This window comes from Vanessa cardui, chromosome 25 (genome assembly GCF_905220365.1).
Source record: "Vanessa cardui chromosome 25, ilVanCard2.1, whole genome shotgun sequence".
Classification (NCBI taxonomy): domain Eukaryota; kingdom Metazoa; phylum Arthropoda; class Insecta; order Lepidoptera; family Nymphalidae; genus Vanessa; species Vanessa cardui.
In genome coordinates, this window is record NC_061147.1 from 2,119,715 (window position 1) to 2,144,306 (window position 24,592).

General features: G+C 31.9%; 1 protein-coding gene across 1 annotated transcript in view; it reads left to right on the forward strand.

The window, feature by feature from the left end:
* LOC124540419 (forkhead box protein P3) overlaps positions 1 to 24,592 on the forward strand; it is an 82,946-nt gene that overhangs the window by 6,820 nt on the left and 51,534 nt on the right. Inside the window, exon 2 of the mRNA XM_047117953.1 lies at positions 23,660 to 23,865. Coding sequence (XP_046973909.1) covers positions 23,818 to 23,865 — 48 coding nt within the window. The 5' untranslated portion in view covers positions 23,660 to 23,817. The remainder of the gene's footprint in view (positions 1 to 23,659; positions 23,866 to 24,592) is intronic.

The following is a 24,592-nucleotide window of genomic DNA, read 5'->3' on the forward strand; positions in this document are numbered from 1 at the left end:
AGACCTTGAACCAAAACCCGTGTACTATATTTTTATACAATTTAAATATATATTAATCGATGGAATTGTTTTATTTTCACTTGTATTTATATTAAGTTATATTTGCATTGAATTAGGAATTTAATTTTGCTTCAAATGAAATTAAATCATTGGAATTCATCAATTCGTAATCATTCAATTCGTAGAAGTAAAACGTAACAAAATAGTTTGGTGGTGAAGCTGAAGATAGGACGATGCTCTGCCTTCTAGAGGGATATTTACCATGTTTTTTTATTTTTTTGTCTCGTTCATAAACATTCGTAGATAAAGTCTGAACATCCAGCTCCACTGGACAAAAATAAAAAATATGGTAAATATCCCGAAATTAATAACTTTAATAATAAAAATAACCATGTTAATTTAAAATCTTGTTTAAATTTTTATTTAATTACTATTACTTATTCTAGAGCCTTGGAATGTCTCTTTGGAACACAGAGTTAAGACAATTTACGTAAAATAACAACAGCATCAGCTACCAACAATGCAAGGCCCCTAAGAAAAAGGGATTTGAACTCGTATATCAATAAATAAATCATTTTCCACTGGTCATAATCATTTTGATAGCATTATATTAATATTATATTAATTTAATAATTGTATTAACTAACATGACTGTATTTTTTTAAATGTTGAAAAAGAGTAACTACTGAGTTTCTTGCCGGTTCTTCTCGGTAGAATCTACTTTCCGAACCGGTATTAGCTTCACTTAATTGTTAAATGACGATTCAAAAGTGCTGGTAAAAGCTCACTTGAATAAAGTATACTTTGATTTTGATTTTGATTGTAGTATTGTGTGCGAATTTTACAATTTTATTTGGTGGTAAATGGAAACACCCTTATCATACTTATGTTTAAAATGAGTGAATCAGAGTAACAACAGGCACAAGGGACATAACATTAGTTCTCGGAGTTGGTGGATCATTGGAGATATAAAGAATGGTTAAAGTTTATTTCGATGTCAATGATTATGGGTGCTGGTGACTTACCATCAGGTGGTCCACTTGACCGGCCTGATAATTTCATAAAAATAATGTAAGTACTTTTGAATATGTGTGTTTTGGACTAATGTTTTAGCCTTTCGTTGTCAAGAGTCTCAAAAATATACCAATATTTAAGCTTGAGATTCGTACAGAGTATATAATACTTGTTAGTGTTATGAGTTTGAATTTATATTAGAAAATACTCAGATTCATTTTACAATATATTATGGATGATTTTGTTAATTTTTATTATTATTTTATACTTTTTCCTCTAAAACTTAATTTACATCTTAAATAACCAAGTTTTTTCTTTTATTAGTACCACTATATATTATATGATATTATTTTCTATTCAAATGAGTGTAATCCATATTTAATGGCAATGTCTCCTGTAATGAATGAACGCATATATTTTAAAACATTGCACGATGTAATGTATCTGTTGGAGATAATAAATAAATACAATTGAGGTTCTATACGACATAAACAACCTTATAATGAACACACTACAACACAACATAATAACTAAAATATTACAAATAGCGAATAAAACATTCATTCACTTGTCAATAAAGTTGTAAATCGATTGTACGTATTTAAATTACTTATAACCTTTTTCTTTAAATGACAGATGACAGAATAAAAAATGGCGTAAAACTAATACAGCAGTGAATTTAGGGTCTTAATTAATAAATATTTTATTCAATTGTTAATAAAGTTGTACATAGTTTATGCGTATATTCACTTATGACCTTTTTTCAAGTGACACATGACAGAAAGAAACAAATTGATGAATATAATATATCTATTAAAGTGATTAAATTACAGTCTTAACTAAAAAAGTACTTTCGCAGGTTTTATTGTTAAACGCTGGTTCGTCTCTTTCTGACATTATTAATGATAAGTTCGAAAGAAGGAGACAGCATTATTTTACTAATCATCCCCTAAACGATTTTTTTTCAGAAATAGCACAAAAACGAACAATTACTTAATAGATATAACTACATAATTATTGAAAATACTTCAAGTAGAAAACAATTAAAGATTTGGAAATAAAAATTTAAAAATAAAATGGACCAAAGTTTAAAAGTAAATAATTATTATCTCGTGTCATTTCTAAAGAACTCTGTGGTCTACATATTTAGTCAAACGAGACTGAGAAAGGCAAATAGAGGGTGAGTACAAAAACAGGGGTACTAAGCCGTTTGAAACTTCCTTCGTGTTCTTAACAAAAAAAAAGACTTGGTTTTAAGAATGTTGGAGTGTGGACTTAACTTTTATTTCAAATAACTGTCAAAAACGTTCCAATTGACGTACATTTGCCAAGCCAACCAAAATGCCTTTATTTCTGATCGTCCACGTCAATAAAGGATTAACTAATTATGCTAATCTTCAGAGTAAATCTTTTGACCTCTTTTATACATAGATTTAATCCATAAATAAAATACATAATATATTGCAGAAATATAGCGTACTATATATAACAATAATGAAAGGTCTTTCTTTATAGACACAGTACTTTTGCCATATTCTCAGGTTAACAAAGTTCAGAGTACTAGGATTTTAAGTTATTCAAATATTAACGAATGTATTGTACTTACGACATTATGAATCGAGATGGTGACTATAAAAATATTGTAAATACCATATTTGCGTTTTAAATTTGCATTAGGAATATAAGACACAGTGTGCTAAGCAAATAACAACCTTATTGAACATCATTTATCACCCATGTCGCGGTGAAGTCAAGTACAAATAAATAAATTAATAATTGATTATCAAAACTATATATACTTTATTCAAGTAGGCTTTTACAAGCACTTATGAATCATCATAAAATACAAAGTTAAATATAATTATACATGTGTATAATAAATACATCCTGCCTGGAAGAAAACAAGTATTAGCTCCACATTTTTTTATCATCTATACAATCTTGTATTGAATATTACTTCCTAATCAATGTATTTTTTAAATGATTTAAATTTATGAATCGGCAAACTTAAAAATATCTGCAGATTTTTTTATAGAAACGGATTCCTTGCCCCAAGAAGGATTTGTTGACTTTGAGGAGTCGGAATCTTGGCGTTATGAGTTTATCTTTAAGACTCGCGTATTACGATTGATGTTTCACTACTAAAAGATCTCTAAAAACAGACCAAGGATTGGAGCTCGCTCCACAACTCTGCTCCATTACTGTCTGGAAGACACAAATTAGGAGATCATTTGAAAACGTTATCTTTTTGTAATATTGACGTGTTCTACCCACTGAACTGTATTAGATTTACGCGTTACAGTACATTACAATACAGATTTTAAAGTACAAAATTACTTTGAAATACCTGCGAAGAAAATGCTAATTATTGACGGTGAGTAATTGTATGCATGAAGCTCGCCCTCCCACTGTAAATACAGCAAAGCAATACGGCATCACACACCTAAATAGATAAGGGCTGTCAACTCGAATATAGAGCGAATAGGTAAGGAGAAACACCTTCGTGTATAAAAAGTGAACCAAAAATTGTATGAAATTTTCTGCTGAAGCTATAGCATGAAATTTAATTACATAATACATATCAGTTAATAAAGGCATTATAAGTAATAATTATGGAAATAGAAACATACGACGATAGGTGATTTAGAAACAATATCAGTACTATATAATCCAACAGCATTATACGAATACTGAAATATTCGTATTATACAGGATTTTTTTTCAAGTTGACCATAGATTAAATATGTTCCACAAACTTTTCACAAATGTTTAATAACTCTGATGTAAAACTTTGGCCAGTATTGACAACCGGCAAATGATAAATCGAAATTATAGTTTTTTTTATGGTATAGGTTGACGGACGAGCATATGGGCCACCTGATGGTAAATGGTCACCATCAACCATAGACAATGACGCTGTAAGAAATATTAACTATTCCTTACATCGTCAATGTGCCACCAATCATGGGAACTAAGATGTTATGTCCCTTGTGCCTGTAGTTACACTGGCTCACTCACCCTTCAGACCGGAACACAAAAATACTGAGTACTAAATACTAGTAATATCCGATGAGTATATACCACCTACCCAGACGGGCTTGCACAAAGCCCTACCACCAAGAAATAGTAATAATATATAGCAACGATGTAAATAGTATTCGCGCCACGCACGCCTAAGTGAACCTACATAGTTCCATGTTAATGAAGATTAAATTGTCCATCGCGTTATGCAAAGTTACTTCAATATTTAGAGTTCTGCTAAGAAATGCGGTTTCGTGAAATATCAATAAGGTTCAAATTAGCTTGGACCGATCGTTGCGTTTGTGATGAAGTATCTAGCTCATTGAAAGAAATTAATATCCACTTATGTATTGTTGTTGTTTCCTGTAACGATTATTATGTCTAAAGAATATCATTATTAAATATAATAAACAATAAATCTTTAATAAAGAATTCATAAAATTTAATTAAAATGGAAGTAATTTTAGGAAAATTATATGGAAACATCTTTAACAATACAAACAAGCAATCTCCTCTTCAATAACGACATTTTCCAACATTTACATAAACAAATCTAAAGTGCAGTTTTTTTTTGCGGAAATTAAAGATATTTTTCAGAGAAATATGATCACAATTGATTTTAAAACAATCCATATTTATTCATATACTTCATATAATTTAAAAGTTATGTAATTCACTTTGATAGGTTTGGTTTAAAGTTGAGATACATAACATGACTCTATAAAGTAACAAGTAATTTTATTTGAAATTATTGGTATATTGGCAACCTTAATGGTAAGTGGTCGTCACAATACACATAGGTATTGTAAACAATATCAATCATATCTTACCAACCTTGTCAACTAAGGTGTTATGTCTCTTATAACACTGGCTCAATCATCTTTTATTCAGTAACACAACAATGGTAAGTATTGCTGCTTGGGGATAGAATATATGATGAGAAGGTAGTATTTGGAACCTGTCCAAACGAAGCAATGCCTTATCAATGAAATAAGTAGGAGGTAGAACCAAGTCCAGTGGTTAGAACGCGTGCATCATAGCCGATGATTGTGGAACGTGGGTGCAACCCCTGTTTTTGAAAGACATCGTGAAGAAACCTGAAAGTGTCCAATTTCAATGAAATTCTGCTACATGTTTATCCAACAGACAATGGGACAAGCTGAAAACCTCAAAAAGAAGAGGTCTCGACCCAGTATTGCGACATTTACAGGATGTTAATTTGCTTAAATATATATATAAATATTGGACAACATCACATACATTATTCTGAAGCCAATGTAAGTAGCTAAAGCCCTTGTGTTATGGAAAATCAGAAGTAACGACGGTACCACAAACACCCAGACCCAAGACAACATAGAAAACTAATGATAATCTACATCGACTCGGCCGGAAATCGAACACGGTACCATGGAGTGGCGTACACATGAAAACTGGTGCACACACTACTCGACCATGGAGGTCGTCAAAGTGTTTAATAAGAACTTATAAAATACACGCAATTTCGTTCTCTAATGATTCAATAAGTAGTATTTCAGGACCTAACCTAACAGTTAATCATAACTGTTGCAATCATTGTGAAATGTGTAACATACATAATTCTCGTCTTTCTATCTTATCTATGTTTAAATCACTATGACATCATTATGTGTAAATATATATGTATTTTTTATTTGTTTGAGCTAATATTTGTGTATTTTAAACCTGCTTTTATAGATAAGACTTGTGTAAACTTCCCTTTTCTTGTTTATGGTATTAACTAGACAAATATCTAAATAACCTCGTCGAAATTTTCAGCTACAACTCTATGAAGGAATCCACTTTGATCTGAATCACGAAAGGTTGTAAGTGACTTACGTTGATACGCCATTTTGATGTCTATGCTTTAATTAATAGTAGAATCGTTTCCGATGATACATCACACGCGAGTTTTAAAGGTTTAATTAATTGTTAGATATCGTAAGTATTTTTTTTTATTTTAAATTATTGTTTTAGTAGTTAAGTGATAACGTAAGAAATAATTAAAACAAAATCTTTCATGGATTGAGAGTTGAAACACAAGTTAGATTAACATTATACAATCGTATTCCTGATCGCGTCGAGTATTGACAGTTGTAGTATCTTGTTGACTGAAATATTATTTTGTATAAGAAATCTACCAAATCAAATCAAATTTACATTGTTAATTAAAAGTTACATTGTTGAATCAAATGCAAAGTTAGTACTAGTTCGGAAAGCAGATTCTACCCAGAAGAACTTGTATTCCAAATTCCAATCACTGAATATATCTGTAGAGTACAATTAAATTTTGTATATATACTTAAATTAATAAATACTAACAACATAACATTTTTTATCATTAATATAATAATACTACTAGTCGTACGCCACTTCGCTTGGTTTAGGGTATTGTTTGTCATGTATCAAAAAAAGTAGCCTATGTCCTTTACTGTAGTTTAAGCTTCATACCAAATTTCATCAAATTTAACAACAACAACAACATCAGCCTGTAAATTCCCACTGCTGGGCCAAAGGCCTCCTCTCTCCTCGAAGGATCGAGGAGAAGGTTTGGAACACATTCCACCAAGCTGTTCCAATGCGGGTTGGTGGAATACTCACGTGGCAGAATTTCTATGATATCACATGCAGGTTTCCTCACGATATTTTCCTTCACCGCAGAGCACGAGATGAATTATAAAGACAAATTAAGTACATGAAACAGCGGTGCTTGCCTGGGTTTGGACCCGCAATCATCGGTTAAGATGCACGCGTTCTAACCACCGGGCCATCTCGACTCTTCACTCTCATCAAATTCAGTTCAGCGGTTTTATCGTGAGTGACAGGCAGACAGAGTTACTTTCACATTTATAATATATTATATTAAGTAATCGATAACTTTGTTACAAAATTAATATTAGAATAATGAATCATCCGTAGGTATACTGAGTTACGGTTCAGTTATCGTTTCAACTAACTTACACGCGTTTATATTTTTTATATTTCAGTTTTATTTTATTAGACAGCGAATGGATTAAAACCCGTTATATATTATATTATACCTACTTAACATAGCATAATTTTGTGTTAATTATCTTTTACGGTTAAACACGAGCTTGCTTTAGGCTGGCTAATATCACCTGATGTTATTTGACACCAGCGTATATGACATTGCCATATAAAAATATCCACTAGCGACCCGCCTCGGCTTTACTACATAAACATACTACAGAATTTGTTTACGACATCACATTAGAAACTCTAAAATTGACAGCGTTTCTTTACTGATATAGTAAGTAGTAGTCCATGTATTATATGCAAAACCCTTCCTTTCGAATCACCCTACCTATTAAAAAAACCGTATCAAAATCCGTTGCGTAGTTTTAAAGATCTAAGCATACATAAATACAGACAGCGGGAGGGAATTTGTTTTATACTGTGTAATGATGAACCTTTCTTTTTACCATCGTCTCCCAACCGTTTTGGGAGTTCAGGTGTTGATGAGTTATGATCCTTTTACATTGGTCCGTGGTACTCACTCAGATGGGCATACAGAAAGCCCTACCACCAAGTAAAATTACATTACAACCTCGTGTGTAAGCAGCTTTATATTTAAAATAGACTAAACTATTTTTAAACTCAAATAAAACGTATTGTATTAAATACATAGTCATTTTTAATTTTTTTTAGGCAACTTAGTAACAAACAAAATATTAATATTGCCCCAAGTGTGTGCGCATGTAGGCGTGAAGAGCGATAACATTATCGGCCGAACCTTGCAAAAATATACAACAAATATACAGAATATGTTAAACTATTAGATGGCGCACAGGTGTTTTTTATTGTCCTCAATTTTGACAAGGTTAAGGAATTTAAGTGGGACACTCTTACGTAAACGTCTGTTGTGACGGCGGAAACTGTCATCTATGCCTATTTCGAGTTCAGATTCGATTTTTATCAAGATTATTATCACTGAAAACAAAGAATCGTTACGATTTTAACAGCTCTGCCTCGAATATTTCGATCTAATTGTGGAATTCTCGTGATTCTGATAAGATGAATCAGCTTTGGAGATTCCATTATTGAAATTTGTGCTGAATCTTTTGGTATCAGTTACAAATTATTTCGTATTTATTAACGCGCTGTCACTTGTTGTTTTATACGTCTGTATTGTAAAAAGATTTGAAATTGAATGATAGATTTGTAACAGTGTTCCGAGTTATATTACTAGATATATCAAACATGACTATCAAGTACTGCTACATTGTAAAATGTATTTATGTAGTGTATAAATACTTATTATTTTATCTAAGGTGTATGGACATGAATTCAATTCACTTGAAAGGAAAATAAAAAGGTACTGTATTGGATTTAAGTAATTTGTAGGAACAAAAAATAATGATATGCTTTTTATCTATATTATATATAATATAAAAGGACCTGACCTCGCAATTATGGACAGCCTTGCATATGTATAAACGGAGGACGGCGGGTAGACGTGTGTTTTCATACATGCATGCCGGCTCCGATCCTAAAACTCAAGATTTTCAGTGCATTACAGCATATTCTGAGGGCATTTAGAAAACCCTGATTCGTTTTATCTTCAGATCCAAGTAAATTTGATCAATATTATATAAATTGTACTGCCACTGACATAAATCGTCATCGTACGTCTAAATCTCCTTAGACGTACTAAGAAAATAAATAATAGGTCTTGATAAGAAAGAGATTTATGACAAATAAATTAATCTGTTTACGATCTGATATTATATATATACACTTTAAGAGGACGATTAATCCTTTGAATTTTAATTATTTGCTTCGTCCTTGGGTTACACTACTATAATGTTTCTAAAAATATGGATAATAAATAATCGTAAATAAATTCGATTCGTATATTTTACTAAAGTGCATGTCCGCTACAATTGAATTTGTTACAAATCACAGATTCATCTCTATTATCGATCACATAACAAAATTTAATACAACCAATTATCAATAAACTAATAAAACATAACATACATGTATGAAATAATAAAGGTAATGACGTCATCCATTCCGCTTCGAGCTGGTTTTATCTTAACGTTTCGCATATACTGGTTACAATACGAAATTGCGCCTTGCCACTGATAAAACAAAACAACCTAAATAATAGCGACCTCGAATTCTACATAAATGACTATCTGTATTTCCGACCCCGTTGTGAATCCTAAACGCGGCACGTGCCAGAAGACGGCTGTATATCCAGCTCGTATCGTCGTTCTAGATTATGTAATTGATTTAACCGACTACGTAGCCGTTGAGGAGGGTAATGCGTATACTGTTCAGAATATAAATATTGGAAAATATCACATACATTACTCTGATCCTAGTGTAAGTAGCTAATGCACTACTGTTATCAAAAAGTAACGACGGTACCAAAAACACCCAGACCTAAGACAACATAGAAAACTAGAATCGAACCCGGGACCTCGGAGTGGCGTACCCATCAAAACCGACGTACACACTACTCGATAACGGACGTCGTCATCGCTTATACAACAACGACACAACACAACAGCCTGTAAATTTCCCACTGCTGAGCTTCTCCTTTTGAGGAGAAGGTTTGGAACATATTCGAGCTCACTGTTCCAATGCGGTTTAGTGGAATACACATGTGGCAGAATTTCTATGAAATTAGACACATGCCGGTTTCCTCATATTGTTTTCCTTCACTACCGAGCACGAGATGAATTATAAACACAAATTAAGCACATGAATATTCAGTGGTGCATGCCTGGGTTTGAACTCGAAATCATCGGTGATAAGATACACGTGTTCTAACCACTGGCCCATCTTGGCTCTATGCTTTTACATTTAATTTGAAATTTGAATTATTTTTAGTACAACACGTCCATTATAGTTGTGTCTCATCATCATCCTCATCATTGTCTTGCCCTTATTTTAATCCTGTTTGGGGTCGGCGCAGCATGTCTTCTCCTTCCATACCTCTCTGTCGGGCGTCATCTCACAAGTTACATACTTCTTACTATATCTTCCTTCACACAATCCATCCATAGTTTCTTTGGTCGTCCTGTGCCTCTATATCCATCCACGTCTGTGCTCAAGACCCTCATGACATTGTTAAATGTCTATGTATGTTATTTTATGGTAGGGCTTTGTGCAAGCCCGTCTGGGTAGGTACCACCCACTCATCAGTTATTCTACCGCCAAATAACAGTACTCAGTATTGTTGTGTTCCGGTCTGAAGGGTGAATGAGCCAGTGTAACTACAGGCACAAGGGACATAACATCTTAGTTCCCAAGGTCGGTGGCACATTGACGATGTAAGGAATAGTTAATATTTCTTACATCGTCATTGTCTATGGGCGATGGTGACCACTTACCACCATCTTCACGGATTTTGATGCGGTTTTTTTTAATAGGAAGAGTGATTCTAGAGGAAAGTTGTATATAACACACGGATAATATATTAAAGAAATAATTTAAAAAATCTGTTGTATACTTAGTATCAGCATTACACCCGTGCGAAGCCGGGGCAAGTCGTTAGTTGATTCATAAGTGTGAAATAGAGATTGCACCTTTGTTTGTCCAAAACTTATAGACTATAATATATCCTGGGTATAAGAATATTCTCCTTTAAGATTGCAAATTGAAATCAGTCAAAACGATATAATTTTATTTCTTATTTTATTTTAACATCCACGGGCTCATAGCTGCTGTGCCTTTTCAAGTTTTTCTTTAATAAATTTTGGCGCTTTACAGTTCAATTTTATTACTAAACATCAGCAGATCTTCGCTGGACCTATACATATATTATAATTACGATGAACAGGCAGTTTCTTTCAGCTACATGGTTTTTTTATACATCTATAAATCGTAAATAATATAAATAACGACATGTGATTTGTATATACATTTGGTCCCAAATTTTGTTTTTAATCATACTGAACATTTAGGATAAGATAGTTAGCGTTTTAAATCTATTAAAAAAACCTACAATCCAGAGAGCCCTGCCCTTCAGCCCTCTTGATCAGAAGAATACATTGGAACATTAAATCATATCTCATTATCTTTGAAAAAAATAAATATGAGACAACATCACATACATTACTCTGATCCCAATGTAAGTAGCTAAAGCACTTGTGTTATTGAAATCAGAAGTAACGACGGCACCACAAACACCCAGACCCAAGACAACATAGAAAACTAATGATAATCTACATCGACTCAGCCGAGAATCGAACCCAGGATATCGGAGCGGCGTACCCATGAAAACCGTTGAACACACCGCTCGACCACGGAGGTCGTCTTTAAGAATGTCACGTGGTTAATCTTCAAGTAAAATAGCCTTTTTTATAAATAGGCAGGTAGACTGAAAACCACTTGATGCTATGGGGTCACTCATAGACATAACCGGTATAAGAAATATTAACCAATCCTTGTGTAAGCGCCACCAAATCTGGAACTAAGATGTTATGTCAGTAGACACACTGGCTTACTCACTCCCCTGGCTGTTTGCCAATCGGTAATAGCAGACTTGACCGTTTATCAGTTGCCTCTTTGAGACGAGACCAGTGGTTAGAACTCGTGCATCTTAACCGATGATTGCGGGTTCAAACACAAAGGTACAGGAAGAAACCGCTGAATTTTCATGTGCCTAATTTGTTTTTATAATTCATGTAATGCTCGGCGGCGGTATGCACTAACCGCATTGACATATATACATATTACATATACATATTGACATAATATACATGTTGGAAAAAAATGTAATGTAACTGTTATAAATATATTTTTTTATATAATATATTTAACTTGTGTAATAATAACAATTGTCTAGGAAATGTTGAAATCACATATTAGAATCCAAATTGAAGTTATTCCTTTGTTTACACCAAACAGATAAACTACACACACATAGACAATTGTATGTGTTTGTGTAAGGAAGTGTTCACACGAATTTGATAAATCGACGTCGAAAATGTAATACACTTTACTTTCCGGGTTAAATATATTTAATTGACTTCCGTCTAGTAATTTTAACATGACAGATTCAATTAAAAAAATAGGTTATATATGAAGAATAAAAAAATTGTAGTAGCTAGCCGGCATGATGTTAATATTAATCTGTGTGTTTTTTAAAATAGGTATCCGTCTTATTAATATTTCAAATAGCACATACAATTGCTCAAGTTGATGTTTGCCAAAAAATCGACCAATCAGAGCGCAGAAGAAAATATACGAGATAATGTCCTTTGGGTAGATTGATTACATTTCTCAGTCATTGGTTCTTTCTTGATATATTACAACTCTATTGAAATAATTTCCTGATATTTAGACTTGAATATAAATATAACAACTGTTCCCTATATGGCCAATGCACCAACAACCTAGAAAACTAAGTTGACCTCATGTGTCTAAAGTTACACTATGAGCTAGTGACACATGAACTTTAGACACATGCTCACCCGGAACCGGACAACACAACAACAACACAGAAAACAACAATACAAGTATTAATATTTGTTGATACTCGCGTAGCACTCTAGGGGCTCTAAGCCCTACAAACAAGTACGTCAGTGACATACATACATAATTTTACACACATACACATCTTTAAAAAATACAAAATCCGAATATAAAAATTTGAATTTCGAATACAAACAGACTAATAAACATTTGAGTAAAAGAAAAAATCACATTGTGAACGCGCCTTTATATCATATTACAGTTGATTATTTATGTGTGCGTTAAGAATAAGAAAGGCGAGTCATTTTCCCATAGTTCATTGTTTTTCTTAACAAACAAAAATTGCGTAACGCGATACCTCGCTTCATGTTTTACTTAAGTTTTACGAAGTTTAACAAAAAATACATTACATTTTATATCTGTAATAACGTATATAATAATAATAAACAGCTTTATTGCACACAGAAAATAAACAAAATACAAGAAAAAAGCTTAAAATCAAAATCACTACAAAAGTATGCGAAGGGCGGCCTTATTACTAAGTAGTGATCTCTTCCAGGCAAGCCTAATTAAAGAGACTTACAAGAGAAAACATAGTGGGCTAGAGCATTAACAAATTAAAAGTAAATATACATACATACCAAATAACAATAGTCAGTACAACAGATAGGTGCGAGCATACTTAGCTGCTAGTAGTGAAAGGGTTATATAATTATACATATACTCTTATATTTAATAAATAAATAAATATAATAAAAATATTTGACAGATATGACTTAGATAATAATAGACTGCGTGAATCTCAATCAAAGATGGCGGTTTCAAAACTTACTGAGATTAATCGGCTTAATTTTTATTTGTAACTCCCATGCTTGTCCTTGAAGACAAATCGTGAGGAAACCAACATGGGCCGGGATGTAATTCAACCAGTATATCAAACAGAATGAATTGAATCTTGCATTGTCTTGCCGAGATGGCACAGTGGTTAGAATGCGTGCATCTTAACCGATGATTGCGTGCTCAAACCCAGGCAAGCACCACTGAATATTCATGTACTTAATATGTGTTTATAATTCTTTTTTTTCCTAACACAACAACAACAACAGTCTGTAAATTCCCACTGCTGGGCTAAAGGCCTCCTCTCCCTTTGAGGAGAAGGTTTGGAACATAGGTTGGTGCAATACACATGTGGCAGAATTTCTATGAAATTTGTCACATGCAGGTTTCCTAACGATGTTTTCCTTCACCGCTGAGCACGAGCTGAACTATAAAGACAAATTAAGCACATGAATCAGCGGTGCTTGCCTGGGTTTGAACCGGCAATCATCGGTTAAGATGCACGCGTTCTAACCACTGGGCCATCTCGACTCTTTGCCTAACACATGACAACCCGTAAAATGCGAACGAATCCGGGAACGACAGCTAGTTTTTTATAAATATACACTGTAACAAAAACTTTAGTTTAAATATTGTATACAACAAAATAATTATGAAACTCATATTTCATTTCGCTTATCTATAAGTTTGTAGTTTTATATTTCTTTATTCGCAAATATCTATTTAGATTACATAAACAAAAGATAAGATTGTGATTTTTTTTTATTAAATAAACATACGTTTTTATCTTTTTTTTATTGTAACAACAATTTGTATGGAAATGTGTGTCAGAGATACATTCATTTGGAGGTTAAATTTTTTAAATAAGATTTCTTTAATACATACATTAAAAAATGAGGTAAGTGTATACAACCAATATACGTCGCTTCCCGCTGTCTATCTCTTAGATCTTTGAAATTACACAACGGATTTTAATGCGGTCTTCGTCAATGAACAGAGAGATTTAAAAGTAAGGTTCATCTATACCTACATATAATAAAATTGGAGTGTCTGTTTGTAATATTAAAATAGCCATTTTTTACTCAATGCATATATGTATACACGGCACATATACCGAAATAACATTTTTTACAATTTTTGTCGGTCGGTCTGTCTGTTCCGGCTAATCTCTGGAACGACTGGACCGATTTTGAAGAAGCTTTCACTTGCAGCTAACTGATATAATAAAGAGTAACTTAGGTTATTTTTGTAATATTCAAAGGCGTACGAGATCGCAGGCGCAGCTAGTAATATGTATAATTTAACATAAAAATTACAGTTGAAAAGCCATAAAAAAAAACAAGAGAATTTCTTTTTGGTAATCAATCTGAAACTTGTAGGTATGGAGACACCTAGCTTAATTAGCCATCAAATGCCTAGCCAATTTACTAACCGGCGCTGTTAAAAGGCCTGAAAAAACGGAGAGTATTTATAGTTACACTGTTATATGAATGGAAAATACATTGTAAAACTTGTGACGGATTTTTTTTATCAAATTATTATCAGATGACTTCATACTCACTATACACACTCACTCTCACTCACCTTATAAATTGAGAAAATCTCTTACAGTAATTATATAACTTTAATTGAGTTTTACGTGTAAATTAGGTACAACTTTTACCTTTCACAGAGAATAACATATTGCTATTAATAATGTGAAAAATATATATATTTTTTCGTAAATTAATTTTATAGTCGGTTAAAATATAAAAGCAAGAAAGGAGTACATACATTCGAACAAATTGGCTTATTTTTAATTTTACAGAATATATTCAATTAAGCCCAATATATAATTCATCTGTATTATTATACTTACACACACAGACACACGCGTAACTTAACTCCTGCTATTTTCGAATAATTCGTAACAGATAAAGATGCATATCACTGGGTTCAGTGGTCATACCACCCACATAGACATAACACCAAACATAATTTGGTCTATACTTGACTCAGTATAAAATGAGTCTTGAGATTTGAGTGTAATTATAATATAATAGGCTATTTTACTTGTTCCTAAAATCCATTTTACATTATTTAGTAGAGATTACGGAACCCAGTTAAAGGTTTTTTTTATTTATTTCTAGTACATATTTGCCGAAAAATATCTTATTAAAAAAAATAGAAAAAAGTAGGCAATTAAGGTTAACAGGCAAGTGACGTCATCATATACCCGACCAGACAGGAGCGTTTTGTGTCACGTGAAACGTTTAATAAAAATGAATTTTTATATATGGATTTTTGTATAAATTATGTAATTATTATTTTCAACTTTCGATAATAAAAAGCCATTTTTAAACTCATTATATATACTGATTAGAATATTTGCCTTTATTTTTTGTATTGTCAAATAGGCTATAAGCATAGTAAACAGATATGTTATTAACGCGCAAAAAGTGAAGACTAGAAAACGTCCTAATTGGAACGTTTGCCTTTAGTCGTTTCACGTAGCAATACGTTATAATACATCATAATTACGTATTAATACGTTTTGCGTAATTAAAACGTCTAGTTATCCCTTTTACTTATTGTTTTTATCAAGCTATCCTTTTTACTTGTAACGAAATGTAAAATAAACGGTCCCCGGCGCGGCACACTTTTTTCTGTTGTTTAGTATGGATATAACATATCTAATAATGTTGTCTTAAATTTTCGCGATTATTACACATTTAAATAAAACTAGTTGTAACGGATTTTTAATCGCGTATATTAATTATTTTGGACATCCCGACGTTTCGAGCACTTTACAGCGTGCGTGGTCACGGGTAGTCTACCCGCGACCACGCGATTAAAAATCCGTTATAACTAGTTTTATTTAAATATAACATATCTGTTTATTAGAATATCATTGGCTATAAGCGTAGAAGATACTTAAGTTCATCTCAGTCTTCCCTCGGCGATGGCGTCCCGGCCAAATGACCGGTATACTATATAGACCTCTGGAAAGGCTCAATTTGAGGTTTAGTTTTGCTTTTGTTATTTTATTAAGCAAGTGAAACAATTGGTTTAGTAAATATTCCTCACGATGATATTTATCTCATTGAATGATTGTTTCTCTAACACCATAAAAATTTAAAACTTATTTAAAATTGGATTAATTTTATAATTGTATATATTGTCGAAGAATTTTTTTAATCAACATTTCTATCAACGAAAAACCTCAAGAATACTAGATAGTGTTTTTATGTGCCCTGAAAGCATTTAAACTACATATGTATTTTTAAAATGTAATTATAGGTAAGTTTGGATCTTAAAACATTTGCATGTAAAAAAATTGTTGGCTCTAATTAGGTCTTTTTTTGTCTCTTATGTTTGATGGTAGATGGTAATTGATCACCACTCCCTTACACGAATGACCATCAACATTTGGATTAGAATTTGAAGCTGGGTCGTATAACCTTTTTGTATTCAAAATTATTAGTTTCCATGAAGTATCGTTAGGAGCTATTAATAAATAAAATGGAAAAATAAACAATTAGATATAATATCTATTTACACATGAATGATTTCACTATGATTGACGCCATATCCAGCTTTCCGAGAACAAGCCTGTTTACTCCATATAGCCAAAAGTGGTAAAAAACACAAATAACTATTTGCTGTCTTGTTAGGGTTTAATTATTCAAATTCTTTATTTCGAACTGGGATGACAGTTGCTATAATAGTAATTTGTTTCTTTGTTTGATCACCTCCATTATCCACATCATGATGGACCACCTGATGGTAAGTGGTCACAACCGCCCATAGACAATGGCGCTGTGAGAATTATTAACCTTTCCTCAGATCACCAATGCGATGCTATGTACTTTGAACCTGTAGTTACACTGACTCACTCACCCTTCCAGAACACAACAGTTTTTTTTTTTAATTTATTTATTTGATTTATTGAATACGAGTGCTTGGTTTATACAGATAACGATATAACAAAAACTCCACTGGATTTATCCGTACATCGGTATTCGTTGTCAACACTTATACAATAATAATAAAATAAATATAAATAAAACAAAACGCAGTTTACTGGGGACTATTGCTTAGTGGTAAACGTCTGATGAGTGGGTGTTACCTACCCAGCCGGGCTTGCACAAGCCCCTACAACCAAGTGATTCTAAGTTATTTTCTTTATGATATAGTTAGCTGGACGAGCAAGTGACCCTAAAATTATCTGATGATAATTGGTCACACTCGCCTATAGACAATGGCACTGCAAGAAATATTAAGTAGAATTTAACCTTGGGAACTAAGATGTTATGTCCCTTATGCTTAAATACTTGTTCACTCAACCTCCATACTGGAACACAACAATCATTAGTACTGCTGTTTGGCGGTAGAAAATCTGGGTAGTTCCCTAGACGGGCTGGCATACAGCCCTGTCACAAGGCAAATATGTCACTTGACCTTAGAAGTCATGGTTACAAAGTGATTATCCAGTCGATCCTCTGTCTTCTTCTTTCGAGCGTCAAATCGATGAGGGTAGAAAGAGACGAAACTTTAAAACGTTTATGTTCGGCTTTGTTCTTTTAGAGACTTAATTTGCGATTAAAAATCGTGTAAATTATAATCATAGACAGGGCGATACAGAGAGAAGTAATTTTTCGAGGAAGGTTGATGTCGCCAGTATGGCGAACCCATAGAATAAATAGTCATAGAGGCTTTCGAAGCACAATTGTGAGAACCATTAATGTTTGTTAGTGCATAAGTAAAGTAACAGCCTGTAAATTTTCCAATGCTGGGATAAGGCCTCCTCTTCCATTGAGGAGAGGGCTTGGAAAATATTCCACCACGCTGTTCCATTACGTGTTGGTGGAATGCACATGTAGCAGACTTTCGATGAAATTAGACACATACAGGTTTCCTTACGATGTTTTCCTTCACCGCCGAGCACGAGATGAATTATAAACACAAATTAATCACATATACATAGCGGTGCTTGCCTGGCTTAGAACCCGCAATCATCGGTTAAGATGCACGCGTTCGAAACACTGGGCCATCTCAGCTCATATGACGTTAGTGCATATAATTCCTGATTCTTCTTAATTTTTCACTGGTGTTTGCTACTTTTTTGTAGACCCGAATGCAGTGACACAAAATACAAAATCATTTTACACGAGTATCAAATTAAATTAACTCAAAATACACTTTATTCAAGCATGCCTTGAATCTTCATTTAACAACTATATTAAGTGAAGCTACCACAGGTTCGGAAAGTAGATTCTGCCGAGAGGAACCGACATAAAACAGTAGTTCTTCTCCAACATTTAAAAAAGTATAGTAACCCTTCACGATCGCATTCATAACGCTGGTGGTATACGTAATCACACTACCATTAATTCAATTTGTGTAGGGCGTCATACATCAAAGAATTTGTTAGCTAAATTTATTCAAATCATTTAGAAAAAATACATTCGCTGAAGTACGCTAAAACGATTTTAAAATATGTATGTTAAAATAAACAGGGACATCCGTTATGAAAGTAAAATAAAAGATCTAACATATAATAAATACAACAAATATACGAAGTAAACATAGCCGTCTAAATATTCATTACTTCATTGTGTACATAGAAACCCGTTGTTATTTTTAACTATTTGTACCGTTATAAACATATAAGTACATATATATATTTATATGCATATTTTCTATCGAATTTTAATACATAGTTATTTAATTATCATCATCATCATTACATAGTATAAAACAAAGTCGCTTACCGCTATCTGTCCGTATATATACTTAGAATTTTAAAATTACGCAACGGATTTTGATACATTTTTTTTAATAGATAGAGTGATTCGAGAGGAAAGTTTTTGTATACATATATGTAATACATTGACAATATAGTAAATAACAAGAAAAAATCTGCAAAGCATTGCACCTGTGTGATGCCGGGTCGGGTTGCTAATAGTATTATAACTAGCTTTAACGCTCGGTTTCATATGCATTTTAACACTGAGTCTAAACATTTCGCCCCATCCTCGATCTAATCCATACATATAAAAAAATTGGAGTGTCTGTTTGTAATATTAAAATAACCGCTTTTAACTAAATACATATGCATGTATACTACGTAACATGATTAGTAACAATAACATGTTATCTGGAACGGCTGAACCGATTTTGATAAGACTTTCACTGACAGATAGGTAATAATAAGGAGTAAATTAGACTACAACAAAAACTATTTTGTTAAATTAAAACGCGCATGAAGTTGCACAGCTATCTCAAAAACATTTTTCAAATTTCTCTTTATCTTCAATAGTACTGTTACTTGTGGCTTCGCTTGCCTTTGGTGTTTAGCATTAAAATCATAGCCATTTTCCTTCCTAGGAGTTTACGACTGCTACACATGAAATAAAAAAAATGTATGTAATGTTGTCTCATATTTATTTATTTATAAAAAAAAATAGGCGTTGATCGTGAAACAGGAACAAGCAGAATAATATTCACATTTATAATATTAGGTCATAGAATTAAGTGGTTACCACCGCCCATAGACATCACATTCTATAAAATCATGTTAATTCATATGGTTTAATTACGACATTGAAAAATCGAAATATCGCTTAAGTTCCCTATGATTAATTACGTTCATAATTCAAAGAAGTTATTCGATATGAATACAGTAAAATGTACATAAGTTTTTTTTTTAATTATTACCCCATTGGCTTTTCACAAAACACCTTGTACAAATATATCATCAGTTAAAAAAAAGTAATATTACTTACGCCACAGACACAATATTAAACCTTTCAAATGTTTTTTTTTTTTAACATTATTTTATATTCCATGTAATAAAATATGCAAGAGTAATTAATAATGTTGTATCAAACAAATATTAAACGGGTAACACTCGCTTTGAATAATTCCACGATTATATATTTTACAAGTATAATATTATTAGAAATGTTTTGTAAATAAATTATTTCTCTTTTAATATAGTAATGGAATATCAAAATAGAAACTTGCTGCCCGATGCTTATTCGGATATAATAGAATAAATAGATATCTTCTATCAATTAAAACTTCTCTGTTATCGATTTACAAGTTTAAAAATTTAACGAATATCGAAATAAATGAAATCCGGTTTTAACCGCTTAAAACGAATTCGGCTAATGATTGAACAGTAGCGTGACAGTAAAACAGGAAATCCGAAAAATGTAAATTCTTTAATGTTCCATTAAGATAAGTTTATATTACGTAATCACTTATTTTGATTCAAGTTTAATTAAGACAAACTGTTTCAATCGAACACTCAATACGTAAGCTAAATAATATAAATGTAATCATAATTAATAAGCAAATTGTAATATAACAAATCAATAATCTTGGTTTATACGTTACAACATATAATACTTCAATACTTCGACAGAGAATTTATTACTGCTTGAACATGAATAACACCTTGTGTACGAACACAAGCGGCTGTGAAAACACAAACACATACAAAACGCGAGTTCACACAAAATAAACCAGGAAACGTCTAGCGAAAAACAAACAAGGGGCTTTTGTTGTGTAAACAATTGTATGGCCGTATGCAACAGGCGTGACGGTGAAAAAAAAACAATGGTACAGGTTATTAGACATAGATGGCACTGGTAACATTATTCTTAATGACGTAGTAGTTCCGAGCGTTTTGTATAGATGGCGTCGTTAACAATTTTTTATATGAGATAAATTAAAACATTTTAAGAAATACGATGTATCTTTTTGTTTAAATATATTAGAAACAACCTTGTCGATCTATAAATAATAATTACAATAAGTAGTTAATATATGTATATGTAAATTTATTAGTTAGTCCATAGTTTATGTGTAATCGTTTATGAATTATTATAGCAAATAACTTTATCATCTTATGATAGTTCATATAAAACTATTACATTTGTATCTATGTGATATACAATCCATGCGATTATTTAAATGGATTTCTAGAAATGATAACTACTGTTCTAAAACATGTTTGAAAATATTATAAATAACACAGAAAAGTTATTTATTTTCATATATAGTACTGTCAACAGTATCTTGAGATATTTTAGTTATATTTATCAATTGATATATCATTGATTCAATAACATAATATTATTTATTTAGACATCATGACTAATTTTTAACCGTCTTTCATGAAAAACTGACTCAGTAATTACTAGGCTTCGCTATCGATTTAATTACATAGGTATGTTAAATAAATAAAATTAAATTACTATTTAACCTGTATTACAATCAACAAATGCAATTTCACGTTTTTTTTAAACACTACAGTTTTTATCGTGTAATATTATTGAATATTATTTCATTTTTATCACTTGTTGATTTTGTATGACACATCCACAATGTATTTGAAATAAATTTCTAATATTGAAAATGTCTTAACTGGAATACAAAGAAAGCTTAACTTATAACGTTTTTTATCTGTCATCAGACTCTTACGACCTTTTATTTTGATTTTGTTTGATGTATAAATGCGTAACGGCCTGCTCCTTGATTCCAAAACGTCAGATATTATGAAACATTGGAAATACATATTTAATGGTTTCACGCTTAAAATAGCGTAACATTTCATTTTCAATATTGTACGATCGATTGTAATTTGTTTATTAATATATCAGTTATGCTGATTGCATTTATTTGAAAGAATTAAAAATTAACTTTATTCCATATATAATAACGCTGCTTATCAGCAATACTAAGTATTAATATGACAATGGCTGGCTTTTGCACCTAAACTATTTATCCAAATTTGATAAAATTCGCTATGAAACCAATTTGGACCCTAATTAAGGACGTGGGTTAATTATATGTACCTTAAACCTTAACAAGTATTAAAGCACGAGCAACGCCGCGGAAGATTAGTCATTAATAATAATCAGCTATTCAGATGATCCTCTCAATTTAAACTATTACAACAATACAACAACAACAGCCTGTAAATTCTCACTGCTGGGCTAAAGGCCTTCTCTCCCTTTGAGTAGAAGGTTTGGAACATATTCCACCACGCTGTCCACGGGTTGGTGGAATACAAATGTGGCAGAATTTTTATGAAATTTGTCACATGCAGGTTTCCTCACGGTGTTTTCCTTCACCGCTGAGCACGAGATGAATTATAAAGACAAATTAAGCACGGGTTTTTAAGCCGATTTTTTTAAACTATTGATTTGAGTTAATTTCTGTATATAAATTATAAATGTAAGCATTATATATCGTCATACGATTCAGTTACGTTATGTTTTGTGTTACGGTATATATTGTTTAGCAAATCTTATGCTCGTGTGTCGTATGTAAGCTTGGTGTCGTGTGTCAACCAAAACAAGTGCCGTTGATACAAATAACTATTGACATTAGGTCACCGGTCTAAATTTGGTTATGTTTTAAGGTAACGTGCAGTTTATATTCGAAGGAAATTTAGATATTGTGTTACGATGTTACTTTATTAATTTATTTTTGAAGCTACTATATACTATATCATGTAGTATTTCTTGAATTATGTGATATATTTTTTTCTTTTTTTTTATTTATTAATTTACAACTTCCACATGCTCGCAGATGCCCGTGCCTTTTTTTACATTTTATTTTTAACTTTTTGGCGTTTTATATTTTATACTCAATTTATTAAAATTATTTGATATTATAGTGTTTTAGTTTTATCTATAATTAAGTTATAATTAATAAAATATATAAAAATCCATTGTAATATTCGTCGGTTCTTCTCAGTATTTCTTTTTTTCATACCAGTGGAAGTGTTTTATTTGACAATCAATAAGGAATGCTTCAATATACATAGAATAAAATATTTTTATTTGATTTAATATTTTCAAAGCAAAGTCAACTGTAAAGTCACTGTTTTGGTGCCTTAGACTTATCTCGTCAGCTTAAATCTATAGACATGAAAACTGTTCTCTGTATATTAATTTGTTATGGAATTTGAGGAAAATTTTAAAGTAAAGATAACTTAATAATTCACTTACTTAATTGGAATTAAAATAAGAATAATAATGACGAAATACAACCATTTAATATTAAATATGTACTTAATCCATGGATCCATAATGCTTTTAAAGGTTTGTTTACACAAACATAAAAAAAATCAACCAGTACCCCATAAAACAACTACGAACATCTGCTCAGAGAAGTCAAATGAAAATCAATTTTAACTCCATATTGTAAAGTTGATTTATGAACAGCGTTTGATTGCTTATACCACATATATCCCTAGCTTTACGTACTTGAAGTCGTTGCTACTGGCAGTGAAGTTTATTATTGTTTTTCTGTACTGTTACAGATTGTATTCAAAACATCAGAAGGCGCAGCGCTTCAGTCATTTCACGGGCTTAGCCGAGGGGTACCGCAAGGCGCTGGTCTTGGGCACATATTATTTATAATATTTATTGACAGTTTAAGTGTAGTGATATAAGAACTGATATAATCTGTGATTCCTGGATGTGTCTCCAACGGGACGATGATGATGGTGACTACATAGATGTAGCGGTACGTATAGATACAATTATAAATATATATATTTAGTCGTGAAATATATTAATAAGTCCAAAACGTGTGAATTTTGTATGTCCTTAAATTGATTATAAATTATTTATTAGGAATTAATTATATATAAAGATTTCCTGTCAAGTGTATTGATTTTAATTAACATTTACAATTAACAGTGCCTATGATTTTATTGATGTAGATTATTAAATTTTTTGGAAACGTTTTTTTTTTTTAATTTATTAATTTAGTGACAGCAAGTCTTAAGACATACAATAAATATGACTTATGTATTTGTAAAATAAAATAATTTCCCCTCAGCTATCTGTTACTGCAAATTAACTGTCATTACAATTTTGTTGTCCGTAATCTTTTATATAAATATTTAATGTAGTCTATTAAAGATATATAAATATAGCAACTGAGGTGTTTTTCGATAGTAATGATAATTTTGTAATATATGTATATCCATGCAATTATGTTCCTTTACTTAATTTAAACAAAAAAAAAGAAATCATTTATTACAAAAAAAAAAAGAAAAAAATGTTGCCAGTCTGATAACTAAATTTACTTGGTGGTAGGGCTTTGTGCAAGCCCGCCTGGGTAGGTACCACCCACTCATCAGATATTCTACCGCTAAACAACAATACGCAGTATTGTTGTGTTCCGGTTTGAAGGGTGAGTGAGCCAGTGTAACTACAGGCACAAGGGACATAGCATCTTAGTTCCC